At 36.3% G+C, this 11,398-nt stretch overlaps 1 protein-coding gene across 1 annotated transcript; it reads left to right on the top strand.

The window, feature by feature from the left end:
- Positions 1 to 4,197: 4,197 nt before the first annotated feature.
- LOC114540252 lies at positions 4,198 to 8,517 on the top strand. Its single transcript, XM_028560534.1, has 2 exons — positions 4,198 to 4,204; positions 6,770 to 8,517. The coding sequence occupies exon 2, from the start codon at positions 6,796 to 6,798 to the stop codon at positions 8,515 to 8,517; it is 1,722 nt and encodes a 573-aa protein (XP_028416335.1). The 5' UTR covers positions 4,198 to 4,204; positions 6,770 to 6,795.
- The last annotated feature ends 2,881 nt before the right edge of the window (positions 8,518 to 11,398 follow it).

The raw sequence follows: 11,398 nt of genomic DNA, 5'->3' as shown, positions 1-11,398 counted from the left end.
TCCCACAAGTGATATAGGCACTTTAAAGCGTTTCTAATTCGAGATCAGCAATTTGCCTGACGTACGATAGAGAATTGGAGATCATATACTATAAGTCTTAAAATCGGCCTTGTGCGCGTTTACGGTTTATGAAAATAAATATTAATTTCTTAGTTCTTAGAAATTGCAAGTTTTGTTGTGGTGCTGTCTTCAGTCAGGAGCTACCAACATGAACGCACAATGTACCTATTTTTTTAACATTGCCGGAAATAGTTCCCTTGCCCATCCCTTCTTGCCGACCGGGGATCAAGCTCATCAAGCACGCAATATTAACAAATGACTCATTTGTTAATATTGCGTGCTTGATGAGCTTGATCCCCGGTCGGCAAGAAGGGATGGGCAAGGGAACTATTTAATGAGTAAACGACGATACAGCAGCTATATTACTCGGTTATGTACACACTGTTCTTCAACAAAAATTTCTTATTTTCATTCTGATCTCCGAAGTGTAACATTCAGGAATAAACAAAGGTATTACTGTGTTCATATTGTATGTAAATATCAAGGTATTTGTCGGTGTGGGTGCAGTAGCGTAGCCAGCCTGACGATTTGTCCCGCTATGCTAATATTTTAGTGTTTATTGACTGTGAAAACAATGAAATTCTAAGGAAAGGAATAATTATAATAACACGAAATTTACATAGCGGGACAAATTCGTCAGGCTGGCTACGCCACTGTGTGGGTGCCTTTATTGGGCATCAGGGGCCGGTTGTTCGAAAGGCGTTTAGCTAAACTGCTAAACGGTCGATAAGCAAAAGTTTAAAAATACTCTCATACATTTTGTGAATGACTGAAACGACATTTTATGCATTAAATATATACTTCCATTGAAAATTTAACTATTTAAATCGAAATATTTCAGCTCAGTCGTTCAATAAATAGATAATTTTGTTTTCTATTTTGAACTTATCCACCGTTTAAGCTAAACGCCTTTACAACGTAATTACAAATTTACAACGCCTTTACAACGTCATTGTGCGACGTAGGAAATATCTGTGGTGCATTGTTAGTGTTTATATTTCAACTTTGAGCTGTTTCATCTGCCTTTAATTGTTCATTCAGGAATAAGACAAGTTTTTTCACAAAAAGCTGTTTATACCTCTCCCGTGAGGAATTAATCATACTTTTAAGAACAATTTATTGGTTCTGTTTGTTTCCGTTACTTCGAATGCTTTGAGCACTTTTATTGCTTACACATTTAAATATTTCTGCTAGCATTTAATATTTACTTACGAGGAATATAATGGTAAGAAGGTTTACAAATCTAAAGGGTATAAAAGGTGCCCCTATGAAACAAGCTTTTGTTATAATTTCAATGCGCTATTTATTATGCTAAACCTATTGTGCGTAAAATTTTAAGGGAGACGCTTAATTCGAATGCCTCAACCTAATCACAATGTGTCATTTACACCAGTGCGCTGATCATGCATTCAAACTCCATCAACAGCTTCATTTCAATTGCAATAGGGGTACTTTTTTACAGCTTCTACCAGGTGTATAAAAGAAAGGCACCCACTATAAATATTCATGACTCAATCTGTTTTCTTCCACTCTTTATGGTGTATAAAATAACTGCAACCACTTAAGGCCATGTTACATTGTGCAATTTTTTCTTGCAACTTGTAATGCAATCCTACTTTTAGAGACTAGCATCAAGTATTCACAATGTAGTGTAAGAAATGAACATGGAGTGTAATGAACATGAAAGTTTTGTAGTTGCCAAATCTCTCAAAAGTAGAATTACATTGCAAGTTGCAAGAAGAATTGTTAGTATTCATATATGTTCGCTTCTATTTAAAAACAAGAGATTGCAGGCCCCTGGGAATTATTATTTATTAAGGCTGCATTTTTATATTCACCCTGTATTTCTGCAGTTTAGTTGACTGGAAACTAGGTTTACAAAGTGTAAATTTATCTAGTGTAAAGTTTCTAAATGTAAGATTTTTTATGCAGAGAAGTTTGATTAAAGTGTAATATAGTAGCACTAAAGTCAGGTGAAATTAAGCAAGATCAATAAGTGTGTTATTTGCATACCTAGATTGCTTGTTTGGATTTTTGGTGACTATCTTAAGCATTGAGGATAAAAGACATCTGTGGTTTCATTTCAATAAAGTTCATATCAATAGTAATTAAGGTATGAGGTGCATTTTTAATACCAAAAGTTAAGGCTGTGTAAAATACTTTCTGAGGCTAAAATGTGATGATTCCGGAAGTTGCAGAAGCCAACTTTTAAGGATTTCCATCACCCCCATGGTTACCAAAGTGTTGCTGCAGGGTAACAGTAAGTGCACATGCACAACTGCAGTTATAGTTAGATTTAAGAGGAAGTAATTTTTTGAAAGTATACTGCTTACACCCTTTGTTCACCATACAGCTTTAGTTGAAACCATGTTTTATTCACAGATATCTTGCACAATTTTTGACTCCCAACATGGATTCCAAGCATGCATGCATGATCTCCCCCATGTAGTGAATAAGTTGATATTTTCATTTTTTCATGATTTTTTCTGATTTTTTCCTTAAGAATCTGGATTCATTTTCTCTGTGTTAACAATGTTCCAAATTGAATGATGTCTTTGCTCTGCTATGGAATGAGAAGGTAAGGGATTGTGGTTTATTACACATTTTGTATCTCCAGTTTCTGTTCATTTATTTAAAAACTATATCAGCAGATGTGCATATATAAATATATTTATCATATTAAATTCTCATTTTATGAAGTGAAAAAGTGAACACTGTCAGATTATTTGGTTTATTTCGAATAATAATGGAGTATATTTAAGAATTGTGTCTTTTGTTCTCGCTAAGCAAACAATATCTATCAACAATGGCCGACTATAAAAGTTAAAACAACGTGTCCGATGATCTCTATATATTACTGTAATGTTCTCTATAATTTATGCTAATAATATAAACTTGAATACTAATGTTAATGAGTATAACTGTTAACTGTTAATGTTAACGTTGATGAGTGTAACTGTTAATGTTAACAAACACTAGTGTAAAATCCTAAATACAGGAGATCACTAACCACTAACGGCTGAAATTTTGTATTGGGGAAAGTGCTGATCGAGATTTGGAGGAAGTTTTAGAAAAAGTTGATGATCAAAATATAAATTTTGAGGTTTTGTAACATGTGTCATAAAAGTTGCGTAAAAGTAAAATAGTTGTTATTGGCAAGTAGAATGTTATGTTAAATTTGTTTGTTATGTGAAATAGTTGTTATTGCCAAGTAGAATTTTATGTTAAATTTGTTTGTGAAGTAAAAGATTGTTTTTGCCAACATTATGTTGGAACGGACGATGGACCTAACAAGATAACGCAGAAATGCTCCCTTGTGGGCAAAAGAGAACGGAACTGCAAATTGTATGTGCCAAAAGGGAGTCACCAGTTTTTATAAATAGAGAGCTAAATTGTATGAGCGAGAGATTGTGAGCAGATTATGAGGGGATTGTGAGTAGATTGTCAATAGATTGTGAACTGATCGTGAATAGATTGTTGTTAGAACCGAAAATTGAATGTAATGAGATAGAGAATTAAACGTAAATAAACGAAAATACGAAAGATACAGTCCCTTGAATTAAGAACCAGCGTGTGCGAGCTTCCCTGAACTATCGTTCTAGTTACGCCCCTGACTGCATCGTCAAGACCAAGAACTGTTTCTGGTTAAACTGAATGACAATATCTAGCTAATTACATAATTCACACACTGTTGCTCTGTAAATGTATTGCTTTCAGTCCAACTCTTGAAAAAGTCAACAACCAGTTGTCTGTATGTATGGTTCATGTACAGTACATGTATGTAGCAACATCATAAGTGACTATAGATAGGACAATCAATGTCAGCTATCTTTTAATCAATCTAAATTACTCGCTGCGATAATCTTTTAAGGAATACATCATTATAATATAGCAAAGGAGTTTGGGACTGAGTTGTGTGGGGCTATGTTTGAAGTTGATCAAAGTGTTATTATTCATCAGAAAAGCAGAGATGAAAACTTTGGTACAATAGTCAACACATAGTGGATAATCTTTGAATACATAGATCTATAACATGTTCCATTTTGGATATTTTAGATACTTTTATTATTTCTAAAAGTTGGTGAAGATCACATGACATCCCTTAATTCGTTTGCCACGCCCTGATTTTCAGGAACTCACAAAGGTACAACATGATAAACAAACACGGCAGAAATTGGTGTTTATGAAGTTTTAACACGAAAATCTAATCACTGGTTCAGAATTGTGCATTTTTGTATCACTATCATGGAGAATAAGTTAAATTTCGAAATACGCCTTCCGCAATCTTTTGACAGCTCATATCATGCACACCTGACAGCTGTGAAATGGCCATTTTGGGGATTAAATTATACACAAGGGACCGTTTGTATCAAAGCCAGATGGCGCTATCCACCGGATAGTGATTTATTCAATCGCTTTAAAATCAGCCATTGGCATTCTCTTTACTTCGATTAAATCTTAGTGTTCCTAAATCGAGGAATTTTATCACTTTTCGACCAATTTTAGAACGGTTTAAAAAATCTCTATCCAGTGGATAGCGCTATCCAGCTTTCATACAACCGGCCCAAGGTTATTAATTCAGACGATTCGTTTTTACCGTGTGTGAAAGCTTCAAATCTTTTGTTTTCAAACTATATTTTGTTGAGCATTTATGCTAACAGAACAAGAACACATTGATTAAACGCTAGGAAGCTGTTTAGCAACATTTGTTCAAGTGTTTAAGCCTCTGGATTGCCTCGCATTCCTTTTCAGCTGAGCCAGGGCGCTGTGAAACACGGGCGGGGAAACGGCTGTATCACCCCTGATCTATGTGCGATGTGCGTACCCTCCGAACATTTTTAGTGCAAAGTTTCTTTCAAAGAAAGTTTGTTGTGATGAGTTGCGAAATTTCAAACGAGGAGGTCAGTCAGTCATAGTGTAAACTTTCCAGGGGTAGGTTGATTTATGCTTATTGTAACTTTTTGTACGTGATCAGTTTCAGATCAGTTTGTAAATCAGTTTAACTTGCTTTATTTATTAATGCACTATCCCTTTTGCTAAGTTCACCAGGATATTGAGGAATTTTGACCCTTGTAAATTTTGAAGCATTGCGGTTTGGGTTTTGTTTTAAAGGAATTTTCCCAGATTTTCTCCCCGGAACAGCCGATTTTTTCTTGTACGTCGCAACTGCGCATGTGCCGTGAGCTTGAACATTATAGTGCCGGGCGGGAAGCGTATTCGAAGTATAAATATTAAAGCCCAACATAGTGCTTTCAGTAAAGCCATAAGAGACAATCAAACCATTTGAGAATAATAAAAATATATTTGGTAGTAACGTTTCGTCTTAACTTAAGACATCTTCAGACTAAATGATAAATTACATGATAATTTGAATATGTAGACTAGTAATATATTTACAAGGTATCAATTTACAAAAGGTGATAACAAGGACAACGTAAGAACAAGCGGTACATGAGAGGACAAGGGACAGAGACGTCACGACACGATGACAATACGAAATAAGGACTAAAATAAATTGAGAGGGATAGAGTTGCCTTGAACATTAAGAGAAGGCTTAAGTTTGGTGATGAGGAGACTCTCATGTATCATTAGCTCATAAGAGTCAGATGAGGAAGAGAGGATTCTAAATTCGTCAAAGCTAGCCGGGTGTCCGCAAGCCTTTAGGTGCGAATGTATACTGGACATAACAGGGCTTGAGGTGTGTTTACCAGTGATGGGTGATATTCCCAAGTGCTCGGATATTCTGGTGTGTAAATGACGCGTGGTTTGACCCACATACGACGCGGAACAGCATCGACACTTAAATAAATAAACTACACCAGATCTCAGGTACTTAGGGACTTTATCTTTAAACGGAAAGAGTGAAGAGAGCCTTCTAGTGGAACGAAAAACAAATCTAACATCCAAATGCGGAAAAGCGGCGCTACAAAGACGGTTGATTTGGGTGCGAATCTGAATAGAGCGTAACCCAGTAAAAGGGAGACAAAAATAGATGATTTTCTTAGGTGCTGTTAGGATAGGCGGTTTTGGAACGAACGTATTATCGAGAAATTTTCGGACCAGACGGTCGAATAAATGCGAAGGAAACCCGTTGACCTGGAATAACTTTCTAACAATTTCGAGTTGGACGTGGAAGTTTTCATAACTCGAGCAGAGATTGAAAATGCGATGGAGTAAACATGATATTTTTAAGCAGCGTTTATAACTGAGTGGTATAAAGCTATGGAAATTCGTGAAGAGACCAGTAAACGTAGGTTTTTACGATACACCGAAGTTGTAAACTTCCCGTGTTGTAAACTTTGTGGGTGATGTCCTCTATGTTTCTGAACCATACAGCAGCACTGACTTCACATTTGTGTTGTATGGAATCAGTGCAGCATAAGAGGATCAGATATAAGAATATACACTTCGAATTAAATGTCCTAAATATTAGCTTCCTAATATATACACTTCGAATTAAATGTCCTAAATATTAGCTTCCGTTGTTGGGATATCCTATTTTTCCTTCGAATATATGACCGCATGCTTGTGGAAATGTGCTGTTCCATTTTAACTCACTGAATTTGGTCATCCTTTTCCCTGAGTAGCTGGTATAAGGAACGTAGCATGTTTGTAAATTTTATGAATACGTTATGGATTTAAAATAAAGTAAAGTAAGTGCCTTGTTTTCATCAGAACAATCTCCAATCATTTCCTTCTTTGGTTTCAGGGATTTTCAATTTAAAGATCAGTTTAATGGATCCAATAAAAAGCAAAGCTAATTATTCCCGGGTTTGTCAACTGTTGGTAGATAAAGGAGGAGATGCTTTGAGACTTGCTCTACATTTGGTGCATCCACCTTCCTCCTTGGCCTCCGCATTGAATGCCAACAAGATGACCCTGCAGAGAATACGATACAATATAATTAAAGCCCCGCAATGGGATTTACTCTTCCCAATATCTGGTGTACCAGATTCAAACAACTTCGATGTCACCTTACTGACTGTCCTACTTCGAAATATTTGTGGATTGTCTCCACCAGCGACTGGGTGGAATGTTATGCCTCCAGCTAGCGATACATCTATATCAGCAAACATTTTGAGAGTCAAAATGTTCAGGAATGAAGTGTATGGTCATATTCCAACTGCAAGTTTGGACGACACAACGTTTGAAAAATTGTGGCAAGAGATTTCGGTACCGTTGGTCAACTTGGGAATTCCTCAAAAGGATATTGATGAGTTGAAAGTGACTCCTCTTAGCCCTGAAGAAGAAAGTTATATTAACAGATTAAAAAAATGGAAACAACAAGACGATGACTTGAAATCAGAATTAAGTGATGTTAGAAGTGAAGTAGTCAAGCTAAGAAAAACAGTAGATCAGAATGTTCATAACTCAACTGTTCAATGGAAACTACAAAACGATGATTTGAAATCAGATTTAAGTGATATTAAAAGTGAAGTAGTCAAGCTAAGAAAAACAGTAGATGAGAATGTTCATCACTCAACTGTCGAGAAACTCGCTAAATTTGACTTCGCTGGAAAGATTGACGACCTTTGTAAAAAATTTCATGAAGGCACTAGAAAATGGTTGTTTGATAAACTCTCAAGTTGGTTTGTGAGTAAAGAAACCAGAGTTATGATCCTAACTGCAGGTCCAGGCGTTGGAAAAAGTGTTTTGTCTGGAAAGATCTCTGAATTGTATAGAGAACGTGGCCAACTCGCAGCTCACCATTTCTGCGACTTTCGAAATTCTGATTACAGCAATCCTCACAGAATCCTCCAGTCCCTTGCCAGCCAAATGTGTGAGAATGTTGATGGATTCCGTGATAAACTAACCGAAATCCTTCGTCGTGAACATTCTCGAGACTCGCTGTCAGACGCATTTCGTGTTCTTTTAAACGATCCGCTACACTCTCTTCGCAGAAATGATCCAATGTTGATCATTGTTGATGCCTTGGACGAGAGTAAAACGGATATGAAGAGCGAATTTTTGGAGTTGATATCTGAGAAATTTTGTGAACTGCCTGATTGGATTAAGATATTCATTTCCAGCAGACCGGAGCTACAAGTACGGAAGGTTCTTCAACATTTACAGCCGTTAGAAATCCTTCCTGATGATGAAGATCACAATCAAGATATTGCGCTGTTTATTCATCGTGATTTACCTAATCTTGACGATTATAGTTTAAGGTTAGTTATTTGGAAGTGTGAGGGATCGTTTTTGTACGCTTATCACTTAGTTCGTGAATTAAGAGAAAAGGGCTTGGGAATTGAACCCGACTTAAGTGATCGCATCCCCAATGGTATTGCCGGATATTACGAAAAACAGTTCAAACGTTTGAAAAGCCGCCTCCAACGTTTAAAGCAAGATACCTTTTCATCTATTTTAAAAAGTTTTATCAATGTTATTGCCGCCGCATTCATGCCTCTCCCACTGAAAATTCTTTTTACATGCATGGGTGCCCTGGAGAGAATTTGAAATAACGCACGGCGATTATTGACATTATGTCAGAAATTCTTCCAGTTTATGATGGTTGCCTGACTCTTTATCATAAGTCATTATGGGATTGGATGACGTTGAATGGGTATGAGGAACATGCGTTTGTTGCAGATGTTAAAGACGGAAATAGACGTCTTTGGCGTGCTTGTGAGAAAGAATTCTGTGAGATAGAATCTTTAAAGTCTGTTTTAGAATTTCAAACTTCACCGGAGAATAAGTATGCTTTAAAAAATGGTGGAATATATTTGGAACAGGTAAGGTGGAGGAATTTCTGGTTGGTGCATGTTGGCGTAAACTATTTAAGACTAAAATTTGTGATCGCACCACCGATATTGATTTCAACCAAATCCTTGACACGTACGGTAGTGTTCTTTCCAAAGATATTTATTACGGCATCATTCAACTGCATTTTCCTTAGTATATATGGAGCGCTTTATTCAACGGTAAAGGACCCTCCAGCATATTGTAACGATTATTTGAAAGATCTTGCAAACGGATACTTTGATTTTTCACAAAATAATGTCTGTCCTAAAAACGTTGCTAGAAATATCTTGGATACAATAGATAAGATTTGGATAGAACGTGTGACAAATGAAAAGAATCATAATCAATGTCTCCTGTGCCTTGTCAGTTCGTTCATTTACCAGTTCTCTGTCACCGGACAATACGATGTTTGCCCTCTTTAATATGAAACAGGACATACAAGTTTTAAAATACCAAGCCTCGCGACTCTTTTCAAAATACAAGTAGATAAGACACCGTGATATTTATGACTTCATTGCCTTTTCTCCTGATTCCTCCTATTTTTTATGCAATTCAATTCGGTCATGCGTCCTTGTTAAAGAACAAAAGGAAGTACCCTTCATTCCACACGGTCCGAAGACATTTGTTGTTCGTTTTCTTCTGTGGAATGAAACTTGCACATTAGGGCCGGAATTGATCCAAGTGTGGGATGTAATGATGAAAACCCTATTAGCAGAAGTTGACATTTATTGTCGAACTTGTGTCGTTGTTTGTTTAGTTTGTGTGGCTCCTACATTCTCTTTTAGTTTGGATATTGACTCGGACTCATTAGAATGTACGTTTCTTTCGCTCAGAGAATTTGGAAGAAGTGTGTATTGAAAAGAATTCTGTTGCGCCGTGTTTGTCAAGTAAAGTTTCCATTCAGATGTTACCGGATGATGTATTGGATTGACGAACCATCCGTAATTAGCTTTGATCATTTTGCTTGCCATCTGGTGAGATAGTCCTCCTTCCTAATAAATGATGTTCAAAAACCTTTTTATGGAAGGAAAAAAGTGTGTAGCATTTAGCGATTACTCCTCCGAAGGTGCTGTAGCTCTGATAATATACGATTTTGTAAACCAAAAGATCGTTGACGTCTTTCAGATTGATTGTTTGCCTGTTGGATATTTTTCGATAGCATTTCAAAATTAGAAGGGACGAAATTCTTTTAGTTGATCCAAACTTAGTATTCATATCTCTGGAATCTCCTGATGCTTCTTTTGTCGACAACAGCGAAATAGATTGCTGTGCATTATCTCCGGAACCTTGTATGTAGCGTGTTGTTTTGAAAATTGCATTCTTTCAATAAGAAGTATCGACAGTGGGGAAACATTGCAAACTGTTGCACTGAAACAACGAGCAGTGGCGTGTTGGTGGTCTGAGTCGTATCTTTGGTTGGTCTGTGAAGCGTGGTTGTTAAATATCCTTATGAACCTTTGAATTCAAATATCTTAGGAAATCAAACTGAAGAATCTTTTTTAAATTTTAGTCGTGTTGTTAAGTTTACAAGGTGTTCTTGTAATTAGCACTAATGGAAGAATTTCTATTTTGAAAATTTGTGGTGAAAATCTCAGTCTTCAAGAAATACCTTCTTGGAATTTTGACGAGGCCCATAGTGAAAAGTTCACTTCTGTCGCAATAAGTTATGATGGGTGTGCTGTTATGTTACATTGCAGTTGCAGGAAAATTTATGAATTGTGGGAAATAGAATGTGGCAACAGATGGTTTGTACGTTCAACGGGACAGTTGAATGAATCAGTTGAATGGTTCTGTTTAACTGGTACTAATATGACTCGTAGTTTAGTATTAGTGTCATCCACACATGTCATCACCTTACGATGAGGATTTTTTTTATTTTCTATGACGTTTTAAGAAATGGTGTGAGAATTGCGCATACTCTTCCTATTGCATCTTTTCAGAAGGCTTTTTACATGGATTCCGAATTGTAGGTGTTTTCACTGATGTTATGATGCATTTCGTTAAGTGTCCGAAGGCAGAATCATGCTTCCGTACGGCTACATTTTCATTGTCCAATGAATATTTTCATTTTTTCCTCCCATCGACTTGTTCTTTTCTATCCGTCGGGAAATGGTAACAAACGTTTTAATTCATAATTTTGAAAAGTATTTATCGCTTCCTTTGCGTAATGATCCTGGAAAATGCGACTTTCTGTCTTAGTAGAAAATATCACGAATCATTAATACTAAAAATTGATTTCTCGATAGAATATGATCAGGTAGATAAAAGTTGCCTAATTAAACTTACGGATAATATCCAACAACTTAATTTGAATAAACGTCCTAATATTAGGGACAAACCATCAGATATGTCAAATGTTTGAACTGTGCCGATTTTGTTAAAAGAAATAAAAAAATCCATTTTTCACTAAATCTTGTATCGTCTTTATAGCATAAGAGTCGATTGATTCAAATATTTGCTACGAAGGTACTTGTGGTAAGCGTGCAAATATACAGCTAATTTTAGAAACGGTTTCCATACACATACATGTGACGTCGCCAGCTCGTTAGTTCGGGTGGAGAATACTCGTGTATTTATATTCTACATATAGTCCAAA

This window comes from Dendronephthya gigantea, unplaced genomic scaffold (genome assembly GCF_004324835.1).
Source record: "Dendronephthya gigantea isolate DGI-Jeju-01 unplaced genomic scaffold, DenGig_1.0 000226F, whole genome shotgun sequence".
Classification (NCBI taxonomy): domain Eukaryota; kingdom Metazoa; phylum Cnidaria; class Anthozoa; order Malacalcyonacea; family Nephtheidae; genus Dendronephthya; species Dendronephthya gigantea.
Note: the sequence above shows the minus strand (reverse complement) of the source record. Positions and strands in the feature narration are given on the sequence as shown.

What these genes read in the sequence shown, in the direction of transcription:
- LOC114540252 (XM_028560534.1), top strand. Translation starts at nt 6,796, where the DNA reads ATGGATCCAATAAAAAGCAAAGCTAATTATTCCCGGGTTTGTCAACTG.